Source organism: Carcharhinus amblyrhynchos, chromosome 35 (assembly GCF_965287045.1).
Source record: "Carcharhinus amblyrhynchos chromosome 35, sCarAmb.v2.hapA, whole genome shotgun sequence".
NCBI classification, from domain to species: Eukaryota; Metazoa; Chordata; class Chondrichthyes; order Carcharhiniformes; family Carcharhinidae; genus Carcharhinus; species Carcharhinus amblyrhynchos.
This window is the reverse complement of record NC_137358.1, coordinates 9,648,127-9,666,581: the sequence shown is the minus strand read 5'-3', so window position 1 is coordinate 9,666,581 and position 18,455 is coordinate 9,648,127. Positions and strand designations below refer to the sequence as shown.

At 47.0% G+C, this 18,455-nt stretch overlaps 1 protein-coding gene across 2 annotated transcripts in view; it reads right to left on the bottom strand.

Moving 5' to 3' along the window:
* Positions 1–8,878: 8,878 nt before the first annotated feature.
* The window catches only part of LOC145361570 (ras-related C3 botulinum toxin substrate 1-like), a 66,203-nt gene continuing 56,626 nt past the window's right edge, over positions 8,879–18,455 (bottom strand). For both annotated transcript variants that reach the window (XM_080217406.1, XM_080217405.1), the window contains exons 4-6: positions 17,783–17,845; positions 11,074–11,233; positions 8,879–9,305 (exon numbers count right to left, since the gene is read on the bottom strand). In XM_080217406.1, the coding sequence (XP_080073532.1) occupies positions 9,178–9,305; positions 11,074–11,233; positions 17,783–17,845 (351 nt within the window). In that variant the 3' untranslated portion in view covers positions 8,879–9,177. The remainder of the gene's footprint in view (positions 9,306–11,073; positions 11,234–17,782; positions 17,846–18,455) is intronic.

Here is an 18,455-nt window from a genome sequence, read left to right as displayed (position 1 = left end):
TAAGGGACAATTTAGCATGGCCAATCTACCTAACTTACACATCTTTAGACACTAAGGAGCAACTTAGCATGGCCAATCCACCTAACCTGCACATATTTGGACACTAAGGGGCAATTTAGCACGGCCAATCCACCTAAACTACACATCTTTGGACACTAAGGGACAATTTAGCATGGCCAATCCACCTAACTTACACATCTTTGGACACTAAGGAGCAACTTAGCATGGCCAATCCACCTAAGCTACACATCTTTGGACACTAAGGGGCAATTTATCGGTTAAACGATACAAAAGTCTGAGGTCACATACCAACCAACACGAGAACAGTTTCTTCCCTGCTGCCATCAGACTTTTGAATGGACCTACCTCACGTTAAATTGACCTTTCTCTACACCCTAGCTATGACTGTAACCAAAGATGTGTGGGTTCGGTTGATTGGCAGTGCTAAATTGACCTTAGTGTCAGGGGATTGGAGGGCAAATATGAGGGGTTGCAGGAGTAGGGTCTGGGTGAGATTGTAGTCACTGCAGGCTCGATGGGCTGAATGGCCTCCTTCTGCACTGTAGGAATTTTACGATGACTACCTGCTACACTCTCTTGTTTCCTTCTCTATGAATGGTATGCTTTGTCTGTATTGTGCACAAGCAACAATACTTTTCACTGTATACTAATGCATATGGCAATAATAAATCAAATCAACTAGGCAAGACCACTCAACATGAATCCGCTTTCTTCAACTACACGCACATACAGATATACACATACATTCACATGCTCTCATTGAATGTCTATGAAAGACAAGCCCAGAAGAGCAACAAAACGCCTTGTCCCGCAGTAGTTTCCTCTCACAGCTAGGGGGTGACAAAACACTTCATAATTGAATGAGTGATAGTTGTCTCCTGGAGTGCTGAGCACTCGATATATATTCATGACAGAACATTCTCCTCAATAATTCAAATATCATTCAGAAATTGCACAGATATTATGGATGTTTGGCCTGATGTTTTTTTAAGAGGCCATTCAGCCCATTGAGTCTGCAGTGACTACACTCTCACCCGGGATCCAACCCCGTAAACCCCACCTATTTATCCTGTTAATTCCCCTCACTCTACGGTGGGCAATTTAGCACGGCCAATCCACCTAACCTACACATCTTTGGACACTAAAGAGGCAATTTAGCATGGCCAATCCACCTAACCTACACATCTTTGGACAGTAAAGAGGCAATTTAGCATGGCCAATCCACCTAACCTACACATCTTTGGACAGTAAAGGGGCAATTTAGCATGGCCAATCCACCTAACCTACACATCTTTGGACAGTAAAGGGGCAATTTAGCATGGCCAATCCACCTAACCTACACATCTTTGGACAGTAAAGGGGCAATTTAGCATGGCCAATCCACCAAACCTACACATTTTTGGACGCTAAGGGGCAATTTAGCATGGCCAATCCACCTAACCTGCACATCTTTGGACAGTAAAGGGGCAATTTAGCATGGCCAATCCACCTAACCTGCACATCTTTGGACAGTAAAGGGGCAATTTAGCATGGCCAATCCACCTAACCTGCACATCTTTGGACAGTAAAGGGGCAATTTAGCATGGCCAATCCACCTAACCTGCACATCTTTGGACAGTAAAGAGGCAATTTAGCATGGCCAATCCACCTAACCTACACATCTTTGGACACTAAAGAGGCAATTTAGCATGGCCAATCCACCTAACCTACACATCTTTGGACAGTAAAGGGGCAATTTAGCATGGCCAATCCACCTAACCTGCACATCTTTGGACAGTAAAGGGGCAATTTAGCATGGCCAATCCACCTAACCTGCACATCTTTGGACAGTAAAGGGGCAATTTAGCATGGCCAATCCACCAAACCTACACATTTTTGGACGCTAAGGGGCAATTTAGCATGGCCAATCCACCTAACCTGCACATCTTTGGACAGTAAAGGGGCAATTTAGCATGGCCAATCCACCTAACCTGCACATCTTTGGACAGTAAAGGGGCAATTTAGCATGGCCAATCCACCTAACCTGCACATCTTTGGACAGTAAAGGGGCAATTTAGCATGGCCAATCCACCAAACCTACACATTTTTGGACGCTAAGGGGCAATTTAGCATGGCCAATCCACCTAACCCGCACATCTTTGGATGCTAAGGGACAATTTAGCATGGCCAATCCACCTAACCTACACATCTTTGGACACTAAGGGGCAATTTAGAATGGCCAGTCCACCTAACCTACACATCTTTGGACTGTGGGAGGAAACTGGAGCACCCAGAGGAAACCCATGCAGACATGATGACAATGTGCACACTCCACACAGACAGTGACCCAAGCCAGGAATCGAACCCAGGTCCCTGGCGCTGTGAGGCAGCAGTTCTTGCCACTGTGCCGCTGAAAAATTGCACACAATATTCCAGGTGTGGCTTCATCAAGGCCCTGTACAATTGCAGCAACACATCCCTCCACCTGTACCTGAATTCTCTCACTGTGAAGACCAACATAGTATGTGCCCTCACCACCTGCTCAACCTGCATGCTTACCTTCAGTGACTGGTGCACAAGGACATCCTCGTATTGCAAATTCCCCTCTCGTAATTCACATGATGTGGAGATGCCGGTGTTGGACTGGGGTGGGCACAGTAAGAAGTCTCACAACACCAGGTTAAAGTCCAACAGGTTCATTTGGTAGCACGAGCTTTTGGAGTGCTGCCCCTTCATCAGGTGTAGAATTGAACTGGATCCCTGGCGCTGAGAGGAAGCAATGACTGAACCCTGCGAACCCTAAAACCAAAATATATTTCAATCCTCATCTCATTATTGCAAGCATCATTCGCATGTTGTCTCCATCCGGAAAAACGACACTTACGACGGCAGTCGTTTGCCTGCATTGCGTACCCTTTGGGAATGCAGTCAATTTTTCACTAACCCATCATGCCTTCTGATTTTGCATGTGGTCAAGTTAGCTACTATTGTTCAGCTTGGCAAGGTTAGGTAACCCCTACATTCTAGCATTTAAATATAATTGTGCATCAGCAGAAATATCTTAAAATGAAGTCTTTGCACAGGCCGAAACAACAGGGCCATGAATACATAGGATGCCTCGGTCCTGGGAAATCTCAGTTGCGTTAATCAGACTCAAGGCATTTGGTGAGATTTTCCATTCCTGCCCACTGTGGTGCCCCACAAGGCTGTATTCTTAGCTCCTTACTATACTCCTTATACATCTATGCCAACTTTCCCTCCAATACAATTTTCAAGTTTGCCGACGACACCACCATAGTGGGTCGGATCTCAAACAATGATGAGACAGAGTACAGGAATGAGATAGAGAATCTGGTGAACTGGTGCGGCAACAATAATCTCTCCCTCAATGTCAACAAAATGAAGGAGATTGTCATCGACTTCAGGAAGCGTAAAGGAGAACATCAATGGGGATGAATTAGAAAGGGTCGAAAGCTTCAGATTTTTAGGCATCCAGATCATCAACAACCTGTCCTGGTCCCCCCCCTACTGTCACTATAGTTAAGAAAGCCCACCAACGCCTCTACTTTCTCAGAAGACTATAGAAATTTGGCATGTCAGCTCTGACTCTCACCAAACTTTATGGACACACCATAGAAAGCATTCTTTCTGGTTATATCACAGCTTGGTATGGGTTCCTGCTCTGCCTGAGACCGCAAGAAACTGCAAAAGATTGTGAATGTGGTCCAATCCATCATGCAAACCAGCCTCCCATCCATTGACTCTGTCTACACTTCCCATTGCCTCGAAAAAGCAGCCAGCATAATCAAGGACCCCACACACCCCGGACATTCCCTCTTCCACCTTCTTCCGGCGGGAAAAAGATACAAAAGTCTGAGGTCATGTACCAACCGACTCAAGAACAGCTTCTTCCCTGCTTTTGAATGGACCTACCTCACATTAAGTTGATCTTTCTCTACACCCTAGCTGTGACTGTAACACTACATTCTGCACTCTCTCCTTTCCTTCTCTATGAACGGTATGTTTTGTCTGTACAGATTGCAAGAAACAATACTTCTCACTGTGACAATAATAAATCAATTCAAATCACATCAAAAGGTTTATTGGTGCCCCTGAAGCTCACCAAGGGTGATTCTGGTAAGATCCCAAGTTCTAACTCTGGTTGGCACAGAGAGCAGCGGGGTGGCACAGTGGTTAGTGCTGTGGTGTTAATGTAAGCTTACTTGTGACACTCATAAATAAATTTTAACTTGAAGCTGGGCAAGATTTTCCAGCCTCTCCCAGTGGCAGGATCTTCCAGTCCCGCTGAGGTCAACCCTGGTTGGCAGGATGGGCAAGCCACGCTCAGCAGGACTGGAAGACCCCACTGGTGGCCAATGGCAAGCTGTCTACGATGGGTAAACCTGCCACGTTGGGTCTGGAAAATACTCCTCTCTCCACAGACGCTGCCCGACCTGCTGAGTTTTGCCAGCACTTTCTACCCAGTAGGCATTAAACTGGAGATATCCTGGTGTTATCAACCAAACTCTTCGATATAACGAAAAGAAAAGCAACTTTGGATTTGGCGACAGGATGTGTGTTGAATATTTGATCAAAATTCAGACTTTCTTTTGTAAACTTTATTTCAAGAAATCGCAAACAAAATGGATAAAACACTCAACCACTCGCAGTGAAAGTATAAAGATTATTTGAGAATATTTTCAAGAGAGGGGTTTGACAGATATTTTCTTTACTTTTTCATGCAGAAATTTTATACACATCAAGGTTAGAGGGACCACACTTTTTTCAAATTCATTCATGGATCATGGGTGTCGCTGGCTGGGCCAGTATTTATTGCCCATCCCTAATTGCCCCTTGAGATGGTGGTGGTGAGCTGCCTTCTTGAATCACCGCAGTCACTCACAATGCCGTTAGAGAGAAAACGCAGGATTTTGACCCACTGACAGTGAAGGAACGGCCGATATATTTCCAAGTCAGGATGGTGAGTGGCTTGGAGGGAAACTTGCAGCTAATGGTGTTCCCATGTATCTGCTGTCCTTTTTCTTCTAGACGGAAGTGATCATGGGTTGGGAAGGTGCTGTCTAAGGATCTTTGGTGAATTGTTGCAATGCATCTCGTAGATGGTACACACTACTGCTACCGAGCGTCGGTGGTGGAGGGAGTGGATGTGGTGCCAATCAAACGGGACTGCTTTCTCCTGGATGGTGTTGAGGTCTTGAGTGTTGGAGCTGTACCTGTCCAGACGAGTGGGAAGAATTCCATCACACTCCTGACTTGTGCCTTGTAGATGGTGGAGGAGGGTCAAGAGGTGAGTTACTCACCTAGCCTCTGACTTGCTACCATGGACTGCACAGTAGCACAGTGGTTAGCACTGCTGCTTCACAGATCCAGGGTCCTGAGTTTGATTCTTGGCTTGGATCACTGTCTGAGTGGAGTCTGCACATTCACCCCATGTCGACGTGGGTTTCCTCCAGGCGCTCCGGTTTCCTCCCACAGTCCAAAGCTGTGCAGGTTAGGTTGATTGGCCATGCTAAAAATTGCCCCTTAGTGTCCTGAGATGTGTAGGTTAGAGGGATTAGTGGGTAAAATATGTAGGGATATGGGGTAGGAGCTGGGGGGGGGGGGGGTGGTTTGTGGTTGGTGCAGACTTGATGGGCCGAATGGCCTCCTTCTGTACTGTAGGGTTTCTATGCTCTTGTAACCACTGTGTTTACGTTGAGTCCAGTTGAGTTTCTGGTCAACCCCCAAGGATGTTGACAGTGGGGGATTCAGTGACACTTCAGAAGGAGTTGATTGGCCAAACTCTTTTGTTGCCATCGCATTTCCCTACCACCTAACCATCAACCTTTGAACTATAAGGCTCAGTGAGAAAATGAAAGACAAATCTGACTCTTCCCACAATAAAATGTTAGTGTCCAATAGTGGTGAGAAATAAGGGTTGGTGTGATGTCCCCTCTTCCACCAGTGAGGGGTGCTACTCAGCCCATGCAAATGACGCAGTGTAATATTGAGCCAATCAAAGCTCATCCGGAACTAAAAAGAAAGATGGCCCCCAAGATACATTTGGCTAACGTTTGACCGGGAGTTCTGTTAGATTTTGTACGAGAGGGGTCATGCCTCTCAAATTTTATTGAGTTTTTTTGAAGAGGTGACAAGATGATTGACGAGGGAAGGGCCGTGGACGCCGTCTACATGGATTTTAGTAAACTGACTTGGCCATAGAAGACAGAGGGCAGCAGTGGAGGGGTCTTTTTCTGAGTGGAGGTTGTAGCTGGTCTGATTAATAAGTTTGCAGATGACACAAAGATTGCTGGAGTTACAGATAGTGACAAACATTGTTGGACAATACAGCAGGATATAGATAGGCTGGAAAATTGGGCAGAGAAATGGCGGATGGAATTTAATCCAGATAAATGCAAAGTGGGGCATTTTGGTAGATCTAATGTAGGGAGGAGCTGTACAATAAATGGCAGAACCATCAGGAGTATAGACACTCAGAGGGATCGGGGTGTGCAAGTCCACAAATCCCTAAAGGTGGCAGCACAGGTGGAAAAGGTGAAGGCGGCATATGGCATGCTTGCCTTTATTGGACAGGGTTTAGAGTATAAAAGTTGGCATATGATGTTGCAGCTATATAGAATGTTGGTTAGGCCACATTTGGAATACTGAGTCCAGTTCTGGTCACCACACTACCAGAAGGACGTGGAGGCTTTGGAGAGAGTACAGAAAAGGTTTACCAGGATGTTGCCTGGTATGGAGGGTATTCGCTATGAGGTGAGATTGAGTAAACTAGGGTTGTTCTCCCTGGAAAGACAGAGGTTGAGGGGCAACCTAATAGAGGTTTATAAGATTATGAAGGGCACAGGGTGAACAGTTGGAAGCTTTTTCCCAGATCAGAAACACAAGGGGCCACAAGTTCAAAGTAAAGGGGGGTGGGGCAAGGTTTAATACAGATGTGCGGAGGGACTTTTTTTTTTACAGAGGGTGGTGGGGGCTTGGAATGCACTACCAAGCAAGGTGGTTGAGACAGAAGCACTAGGATCATTTAAGACTTGTCTAAATAGCCACGTGAACAGAGTGGGAATGGAGGGATACAAATGGATGGTCTAGTTAGGAACACATGATCAGTGCAGGCTTGGAGGCCCGAAGGGCCTGTATTGTTCTTTGTCAGATCTGGTCACAGATTTACAAAATGAGAGGCACGGATAGCCCGAGTCTTTCTCCCCCCCAAGGTGGTAATGTCAGTTCATAGAATCCCTGCAGTGCATGAGGCCATTCGGCCCATCGAGCCTGCACTGACAACAATCCCACCCAGGCCCTATCCCCGTAGCCCCATGTATTTAACCTGTTAATCCCTTTGGCATTAAGGAGCAATTTAGCATAGTCAAGCAACCTAACCCGCACAAATTTGGACTGTGGGGGGGAGGAAACTGGAGCATGTGGAGGAAATCCAGGCAAACACAAGGGGAACAAGCAGACTCAGCAACTTAGCATGGCCAATCCACATAACCTGCACATCTTTGGACACTAAGGAGTAATTTAACATGGCCAATCCACATGACCTGCACATCTTTTGGACTGTGCGAGGAAACCGGAGCATCCGGAGGAAACTCGCGCAGACATGGGAAGGACATACAAACTTCACACAGAGTGACCCAAGCCGGGAATCAAACACAGGTCTCTGGTGCTGCGAGGCAACAGTGCTAACCACTGTGCCACCATGCTGCCTAGGAGGCAATAGTTTAAGGTTAAAAAGGAGAAAGTTTAAAGGAGATGAGAGAGGCACTTTTTTTTTTATACAGAAGATGGTAAGTGCCTGGAATGCACGGCCAGAGGAGGTGCAATAGCAACGTTTAAGAGGCATCTTGACAGATACATGAACAGGCAGTGAATAGAGAGATAGCGTAGAGGCAAAAGGATTTTAATTTCAAAAGGCGTCATGTCTCAGTGCAGATTTTGCGGTTCCTGTGCTCTATGGTTCTATGAGATGATTGTTGTAAAAACCCTTCTGGATCGCTAATGCTCTTCAGGGAAGGAAATCTGCCATCCTTACCTGGTCTGGCCTACATGAGACTCCAGAGCCACAGCAATGTAGTTGACTCTTAAGTTCTTAAATGGCCTAGCTCAGTGTGAGGGGTAATTAAGATGGGACAATAAATGCAGCCAGCGAACCCAGGACTAAATAAAAAACTGGGCAATCCAGTGAGGAAAAGCGACATCGATCCTCATTCTATTAGTTCAACACATCACATTTGAAAAGCCACAGACAAGACATACAGGGGGAGACGCAGAATCCCTACAGTGCAGAAGAGGCCATTCAGCCCATCAAATCCACACCTGCTCACTGACAGTGTATCTTACCCAGACCCTCTCTCCTGCCCTATCTTGTAAACCCATACATTCAGCATGGTCAATCCACCTGACCTGCACTTCTGTCAACACTAAACGGCAATTTAGCATGACCAATCCATCTAACCGACACATCATTGGACATTAAGGGGCAATTCAGCATGGTCAATCTCCCTAACCTGCACATCTTTGGACACTAAGGGACAATTTAACATGGCCAAGCCCCTTAACTTGCATCTCTTTGAAATGTAGGAGGAAACCGGAGCACCCGGAGGAAACCCATGTCGATACGGAGGAGAACGTGCAGACTCCACCCAGACAGTCAGCCGAGGTTGGAATTGAACCTGTGTCTCTGGCACTGAGAGGCAGTAGTGCTAACCACTGTGCTACTGTGCCTCCTTGTGGGCTTCAGAAGGGGTGTTCAAAATCATGAAAGATTTCGATAAACGTAAATAGGGACTAGCTGTTTCTAGTGACAGAGGACAGAGCAGATTTAAAACAATAGTCAAAAATATCCAGTGGGCGGGGGGGGGATATTTTTTGAGGCAGGGCTGGTTACGATCTGTCTGAATAGGAGGTGGAGGCAAGTTCAATGGTAAATTGGATTCGGGGAGACGGAGCTACGGGGATAGAGCAGGGAACGTAGCCTGAACTGGATAGCACTTTCAAAGAGACAGCACAGCCCTGATGGGCCAAATGGCCTCCTTCAGAGTTGTAAAATTCTATCAGCAGCGTGAAGATTCAGAATGAAAGCTCCAAACTCCACAAAGTTGCGCAACACCTCAGGAATTAAGGATTTCCCCCGCAGGTAAATTCCTGATCGTTATTCTACAGAATGCGACACGGTATCCTTTTCTTCTGGGCCGGCTGGAAGATGACTGCCCGAATGGCCTCATCGAATATTGTCTTTAGGCCCTTCTGTTTGTAGGCCGAGCTTTCGATAAACTTCACAGCTCCTGTGCGAGGTAAAAAAAAGAAGAGAAGTAAACATTGCCAAGCCTAGCCCTCTTGTTGGGTAACGGTTCGGTGGCTCCTCCTGTGCTTTGGAAAGTCAGTCCTCCAAACACCCACAATTCCCTGACAAAGATGGCCGACGATTGAGTGAGGCTCCTTCAGAGGAGGAGCCAACTATGTAGGCCTGACAGTTGTGATTATTTCTGAACTAACTATTGTTAATCATAGAATCCCTCCAGTGCAGAAGGAGGCCATTCAGCCCATCGAGCCTTAATCGACAACAATCCCACCCAGGCTCTATCCCATAACCCACATAATTTACCCTGCTAGTCCCCTGACATTAGTGGCAACTGTGTATGGTCAATCCACTCTAACCTGCACATCTTTGGACACTAAGGGACAATTTAGCATGGCCAATCCACCTAACCTACGCATCTTTAGCGATTAAGGGGCAATTTAGCATGGCCAATCCACCTAACCTATCGATCTTTGGACTTCAAGGGACAATATAGCACATCCAATCCACCTAAACTGCACACAATTGGACACTATGGGGCAATTTAGCCACTAGTTAATAAGTTTGCAGATGACACCAAGATTGGTAGCATAGTGGACAGTGAAGATGGTTATCTCGGATTGCAATGGGATCTTGATCAATTGGGCCAGTGGGCTGAGAAATGGCAGATGGATTTTGATTCAGATAAATGTGAAATGATGCATTTTGGTCGATTGAACCAGGGCAGGACTTACTCAGTTAATGGTAGGGCACTGGGGAAAGTTATAGAACAAAGAGATCCAGGAGTACATGTTCATTACTCCTTGAAAGTGAAATCACAGGTGGATAGGGTAGTGAAGAAGGTGAATGCTTGGTTCCATTGGTCGGAACATTGACTACAGAGTAGGGACGTCTTGTTGAAGTTGTACAATACATTGGTAAGGCCACACTTGTGTACAGTTCTGGTCACCCTATTATAGAAAGGATATTATTAAACTAGAAAGAATGCAGAGAAGATTTACTAGAATGCTACTGGGACTTGATGGTTTGAGTTATAAGGAGAGACCGGATAGACTGAGACTTTTTTTCTCTGGAGCATAGGAGGCTGAGGGGTGATCTTATAGAGGTCTATAAAATAGAGGGGCACAGATCAGCTAGATAGTCAATATCTTTTCCCAAAGGTAAGGGAGTCTAAAACTAGAGGGCATGGGTTTAAGGTGAGAGGGGAGAGATATAAAAGTGTCCAGAGAGGCAATTTTTTTCCACGCAGAGGGTGGTGAGTGCCTGGAACAAGCTGCCAGAGGCAGTAGTAGAGGTGGGTACAATTTTGTCTTTTAAAATACGTGGGTTACATGGGTAAGATGGGTGTAGAGAGAAAGGGGCCAGATGCGGGCAACTGGAACTAACTTTGGGGTTTAAAAGGAGGGGCGGCATGGACAAGTTGGGCCGAAGGGCCTGTTTCCATGCTGTAAACTTCTATGACTCTGCACGTTCTCTCCGTGTCTGTGTGGGTTTGCTTCGGTTTCCTCCCACAGTCTGAAAGATGGGCTGGTTAGATGCATTGGCCGTGCTAAATTTTCCCTCGGTGTACCCGAGTGGGGCGACTAGGGGATTTTCACAGTAACTTCATCGCAGTGTTAATGTAATGACACTAATAAATGAACTTTACTTCATCCTGTTTAGAGGTAACCCCCTGCCCCATGCCCTGACTTCACTCAGGGAACCGTCAATGCTAAAAGCCAACATCCATTGACCGTGGTTAGAATGTCACGTACCGATCTCCTTGGCGATCTGTTCACCTTGCTCGTGGTTGATGGGTGCCTGATTCTTCTCCTTCAGTTTCTCGATGGTCTCTTTGTCATCCCGCAGATCCAGCTTGGTGCCCACAAGGATGATGGGAGAGTTGGGGCAGTGCCGTTTCACCTCAGGATACCACTGCGCAAGGGGAGAAAGAAGGAGAAGGTGGACCGAGGCTGATTTATCTGCGATGGCCGATCGCCGGGCTATTGATCCGGAAACTCAACTAACGTTCCGGGGACCCAGGTTCGAATCCCGCCACGGCAGATCGTGGAATTTGAAATCAATTAAAAAAGAAATCTAGAATTAAGAATCTCTTGATGATCATGAAACCATTGTCGGAAAAACCCATCTGGTTCACTAATTCCTCCAGGTAAGGAAGTCTGCTGTCTTTACCTCGTCTGGCCTACTCATAGAGTCATAGAAGTTTACAGCATGGAAACAGGCCCTTCGGCCCAACTTGTCTATGCTGCCCCTCTTTTTAACCCCAAAGTTAGTTACAATAGGTGATGGCCTAGTGGCTTTATCCTAGAGTGCAGAAAGAGGCCACTGAGTCTGCACTGACCGCAATCCCACCCAGGCCCTATCCCCATACATTTACCCGAGCCAGTCTCCCTGACACTAAGGGGCAACTTAACTTGGCCAATCCACCTAACCCGCACATTTTTGCGGAGTGGGAGGAAACTGGAGCACCTGGAAGGAACCAATGTAGACATGGGGTGAAAGTGCAGACTCCACACAGACAGTAACCCAAGCTGGGAATTGTACCTGGGTCCTTGGCGCTGTGAGGCAGTGGTTCTAACCACTGTGCCACTCCTAATCGCCAGACTATTAATCCAGAAACTCAGCTAGTGTTCTGGGGACCTGGGTTTAAATCCCACCATGGCAGATGGTGGAATTTAAATACAATTAAAAATACAATCTGGGATTAAGAATTTACTGATGACCATGAAATCATTGTCAATTGTCAGAAAAACCCATCAGGTTCACTAATCCCCTTCAGGGAAGGAAATCTGCCGTCCTTACCCAGTCTGGCCTACATGTAACTCCAGAGGCACAGCAATGTGGTTGACTCTCATCTGCCCTCCAAGGCCAACTAGAGATGGGCAATAAATGCTGGCCCAGCCAGCGATGCCCGTGTCCCATAAAATAACGAAAAAAAATTAAAGTTAAATTTAAGTACATCTAGAGCAGAGAATAGAGGGAAACAGAGCATGTAGCAGCAACAGGGGAAGCGGGTGGTCCAGTGGTATTATCGCTAGACTATTAATCCAGAAGCTCAGCTGATGTTCTGGGGACCCGGGTTCGAATCCCGCCACGGCAGATGGTGGAATTTGAATTCAATAATAAAAAAAATCTGAATTAAGAATCTACTGATGCCCATGGAAACCATTGCTGGAAAAACCCATCTGGTTCACTGATGTCCTTTAGGGAAGGAAATCTGCCGTCCTTACCCGGTCTGGCCTACATGTGACTCCAGAGCCACAGCAGTGTGGTTGACTCTCAGCTGCCCTCCAAGGGTAACTAGGGATGGGCAATAGATGCCGGTCCAGCCAGAGACATCCACAATGAATGGAAAAAAATTTGGGAAGAAGAGGGCCTGTTGGGGGGATCTCAGGGATACATTGAACATGACTATATTGAAGGTAGGAGATAGTTCCACAAAGGGGACTAGAGAGGTGTCTTCCTGCTGTCTGATCTTCCACAGGGAAGATAACTTCAAGGACAAATTCAAGAAAAGGTGTCAGACACAGCACCTGTACCTCTTAACTTCACTAAAGTTTTTATGTCTGTCGCATGTAAAGGCCCCTGAGGGAGCGGGGCAGAGTGGGGGGGGGGGGGGGGGGCAGTAACCGCCTCAACTTCAGCTGCCCTCAGAAATTTGATGCCAGCCTCTGCCCACTTCACCGTGACACACAAGCTGTGATCCTCACCGACAGACTGACCCCACCTCAGTGAATTCAAACGAGGCTCGGATCACCCCCAGCACCCCACCCTTTCGAGCTCTCCTCCCTCCACTGCACCTCACCCCCAGAAAACTCCCCGCGGGCGTGGGGGCCTTACGGACCGGACTGGAAACCATTCCACCTACGCTGAGTTGATGGAATCATGCCAGTTTCGGCCATAGACATTCAGCACGCAGATATCTTACCACATGCAATGATAACAACTCAACAAAACAGTGCACAGAGTAAAGAGCGCATTCAATGAAGGAGATCAACGACTTCCCATCCACTCTGTCCATACATAAAATCAAAGAACAAATTACAGCATGAACAGGCCCTTCGGCCTCTCCAAGCCTGCACCGACCATGCTGCCCAACTGAACTAAAACTCCCCCCTACCCTTCCGAGGACCATATCCCTCTATTCCCATCCTAGTCATGTATTTGTCCACTCCGTCCCCCGGCAGCGAGTTCCAGGTACCCACCACCCTGTGTAAAAAAATCTGCCGGGTACATCGCCTTTAAACCTTGCCCCTTAAACCTGTGCCCCACACCCCCAGTAATTGACTCTTCCAACCTGGGGATAAAGCTTCTGACTATCCATCCTGCCCATGCCCCTCACAATCTTGTAGACTTCTTTCAGATCGCACCCCCCCCCATCCTCTGTCGTTCCACAAAAATCCTACAGTGCAGAAGGAGGCCATTTGGCCCCATTGAGTTTGCACCGACCACAATCCTACCCAGGTCCTATCCCTGTCACCCCATGCATTTACCCGAGCTGGGCCCCTCTGACTAATGAGCCACTCCCTGGAGGGAAGAGAGGTTTGTCTTGATTCGCTCTATCATCTCACAAAGATCTGGATCAGGGTCTCCTTTGTAAGGAGAAGATTCTAACGTCTCCCACTCTGTAAGAAGTCTGGCGACACCAGGTTTAAGTCCCACCGATTTATTTGATAGAAAACTCTCAAGCTTTCGACATTAAACTCTCAGGTGAATGGAGGGTTCTGGCCTCAAAACCTTGAACCTGGTGTTGTCAGACTTCTTACTGTGTTTACCTCAGTCCAACGCCGGCATCTCCACATCACGATCTCCTACCCTCGCAGGCTCGTAACCGAGCCCGTTCTCCACAGCACCCTGACCTGACTCGACGCTGGCCCCCTGTTAGAAAGGGCGAGACTGTCGCTGTGTAACCAGCTGAACAACGTGAGGCAAAGGGAAAGGCGCATTCAAATTTCATTCCGCATTTGCATTGCCCTTCTCTCCTGCGTACAACGGCTGGGGTTGCTCAGCAAGGGTTGCAAATGAAAGCAAATAAACATGACAAGGGATACACTGGAGAGAAGCCAAACAGGAGCGTTTGCCGCTGGCGACGGTGGAGCATCCAGCTTTCCCATCTCGAAGGATCGCTTGCAAAGACCAGCACGTTCCCTGGGATGTGCCTTGCCCCGATTTCTGACTGGGACACACATTCCCATTGCGCAAAGCGTGCCCCATGGTGGGCAACCTCTCATCATGTACCCATGTAGACGTTCAAATCTGTTCAAATGGGGCAGCATGTTGGCAAAGTGGTAGCACTGCAGCCTCATGGCGCCAGGGACCCGGGTTCAATTCCCGGCTTGGGTCACTGTCTTGTGTGGACTCTGCACATTCTCCCCGCGTCTGCGTGGGTTTCCTCCGGGTGCCCCAGTTTCCTCCCACAGTCTGAAAGATGTACTAGTTAGGATGTATTGCCCCGAACAGGCTCCAGACTGTGGCATCTAGGGGATTTTCACAATAACTTCATTGCAGTGTTAAGGCAAGCCTTACTTGTGATGAATAAATAAACTTTACTTCTTCCCTGCTGCCATCAGACTTTTGAACGGACCTACCTCACATTAAGTTTTTCACAGTAACTTTATTGCAGTGTTAACGCAAGACTTACTTGTGACTAATAAGTAAATTTCTACTTTTTCTTTCCCTATGACTGTAACACTACAATCTGCACTCTCTCCTCTCCTTCTCTATGCTTTGTCTGTACAGCGCGCAAGAAACAATACTTTTCACCGTACGCTAATACACGTGACAATAATAAATCAAATCAAATGGAAAGATTGTACCTACTGGAAAGACAGAGGCAGAGGGGGAGACCTGATAGAGGTCTACAATATAATGAAAGGTGTAGACAGGGTGGATAGTCAGAGGCGTTTCCCCAGGGTGGAAATGTCAATTCCAAGGGGGGCACAGGGTTCAAGGTGAGAGGGGGAAAGTTGAAGGGAGATGTGCGGGGAAAGTTTTTCATAGGGAGTGGTGGGTGCCTGGAACGCGCTGCCAGAGGAGGTGATGGAAGCAGGCGCATTAACAACATTTAAGAGGCATCTGGATAGGTACATGAATAGGGAGGGAATAGAAGGGTATGGACCCAGTGAGGGCAGAAGAATTTTTTTTAAAGCTTCGTTAGGGCATTATGGTCGGCACAGGCTTGGAGGGCCGAAGGGCCTGTTCTTGTTCTGCGCTTTTCTTTGTTCTTTATCCTTTGTAATATTCCCCACCCTCACTGCTACAGGACAACCCGGAGAAAAACCACCGCGGCGTTCAAAGTAAAAACGTGAGAGATTCTTCTTCCAGTCCCTGTGAAAACTTTCAGTGACAAAACTATTGGAGAATGAGATAATTTTTCTCTTGCTCTAGTAGAATGATTCGAAGATAGGAGCTGAATCGAGGCAAATTCCAGGAATAAAACCAACTGGAATTGGCAAACAGACCTGTTCTGGGGATGGCAGAAAGATTGATTTGATTTATCGATGCCACATGTACTGAGATGTTGTGAGGAGTATTGTTTCTTGCACGCTATGCAGACAAAACATACTGTTCATAGAGCATATAGGGAAAACTGGGCCTGCATCCATAGAATCGTAGAATCCCTACAGTGCAGAACGATGCCAATTGGCCCATCAGGACAGTTCCAAGACAATCCCACTCAGGTCCTATCCTTGTAACCCCATTTACCCTACTAAGTTCCCTGACAAAGGGGCAATTTAGCATGGCCAATCCACCTAACCTGCACATCTTTGGACACCGAGGAGCAATTTAGCACGGCCAGTGCACACATCTTTGGGCACTAAGGGGCAATTTAGCATGGCCAATCTCCCTAACCCAAGCATCTTTGGACACCAAGGGGCACTTTAGCATGGCCAATCCACCTAACCTGCACTTCTTTGGAGAGTGGGTGGAAACCGGAGCACCCGGAGGAAACCCGTGCAGCCACTAGGTGAATGTGCAAACTCCACACAGGCAAAGACCCAAGGCCAGAATCGAACCCAGGTCCCTGGCGCTGTGAAACAGCCGTGCCACCATGATTCTTCTCAGAGCCTGAGGGAAAAGGAACAGGGCATCTTCTTGAGTGGGGATGGGATCAGATTGTTGACGTAGAAGCGAGGATTATGACTTGATGTTCGAGTTTTGCATCTGTCTCACGCCACACCTAAGCTGGTAGGTACGGTATGCAAATCCTAATGTCTGGGATGAAAAACATGTTGAGAAAGTGCTCTGCATCCCGTAGTAAATAGATAGATAGATTTAATTACAGTTCAGAATGAGCTACCTGTCACTGTAAATATTCCACTTGCTGGTGAGATCATAGCTTAAGTGTGGATCTAATCTGGTGATATGTAAATGGAGTGAAGCTACATCCAGATGAACATATATCTTACTACTATTCATTAGAAGCCATTTGTCTTTCCAAATACTGGGGAGACAATGGTATCATCGCTGGACTAGTAATCTAGAAACCCAGCATCACGCTCTGGGGCCTTGAGTTTGAATCCCGACATCGCAGCTAGTTTAAAAAAAAGTATTTGTTTGTGGGATGTAAGAGTCACTGGCTAGGCCAGAATTTATTGCCCATCCCTAGATGCCCTTGAACTGAATGCCTTGCTCGGCCCATTTTACAGGGCAGTTGAGAGTCAACCACATTGCAGTGGCTCTGGAGTTACGTGTGGGCCAGACCGGGTAAGGGCAGCAGATTTCCTTCCCTAAAGGACATTCGTTAAAAATGTGGAATTACAAACCTAATGTTAACCATGTCGATTGTCAGAAAAACCTATCTGGTTCACCTATGTCCCTGTCACCAAAAAGCACAGATTATCAATAAAAATACTCAAGTTGCAAGGTTAAATTCCAGCAACTTCTTTTTAAGAATCATAGGGTCTCTACGGTGCAGAAGGAGGCCATTTGACCCATTGAGCCTGCACCAAGAACAATCCCACACAGGCCCTATCCCCATAGACCCACATATTTACCCTGCTAATCCCCCAACACGAATTTAGCACAGCCAATCCACCTAACCTGCACATCTTTGGACACTGAGGGGCAATTTAGCATGGCCAATCCACCCTAACTTGCCCATCTTTGGACTCTGGGAGGAAACTGGAGTGCCCAGAGGAAACTCCACACAGGCATGGGGAGAATGTGCAAATTCCACGCGGACAGTCATTCAAGGCTAGAATTGGGTGGGCCTGGGTAAAGTGCTCTTTCAGAGAGTCAGTGCAGACACGATGGACTGAATGGCCTCATTCTCCACTGTAACAATTCTAATGATTCATTGATTGATTCCAAGGAGTTGAAGGAAGAATTGGAGACATATGTGAAAAGAAAACCATGTTAAATCGTACAGGGAGAAAGGCAGAGAGGTGGGGTTGGAGTCGACCTTTCCGATCATTCAAATGGGTGCCTTTGCTACTTAGGGTGATGGGTGCGGTGACTCACCTTGACACGTACATTCTGGAAGGACGCTGGGCTGACCAGAGAAAAGCAGATCACAAACACATCCTGGAAATGGAGAAAGCACAATGATGAAGCTAAGAGTCCTCAGCGGCCTCTTCCCTGTCCACTCTACACCAGGACAAATTAATACATTGCGTTACTAGCTGGAGATAGTGGCATCACCATCATGTCACTGGCCGAATAATCCAGACATTGGAATAGAATCATGCATCGTAGATTCCATACAGTGCAGGAGGCCATTCAGCCCATTGAGCCTGTACCAACAACAATCCCAACCAGGCCCTATCCCCATAACCCACGTATTATCCTGTTAATCCCCCTGACAACTAAGGGGCAATTTAGCATGGCCAATCTACCCAACCTGTACACCTTTGGACACTAAGAGGCAATTTAATATGTCCAAACCACCTATCCTACACATCTTTGGGCACTAAGGGTAATTTAGCATGGCCAATCCAGATAACCTACACATATTTGGACACCAAGAGGCAATTTAGCATGGCCAATCTACCCAACCTACACACCTTTGGACACTAAGAGGCACTTTAGCATGGCCAATCTGCCTACCCTACACATCTTTGGGCACTAAGGGTAATTTAGCATAGTCAATCCAGATAACCGTCACATCTTTGAACACTAAGGGACAATTTAGCAT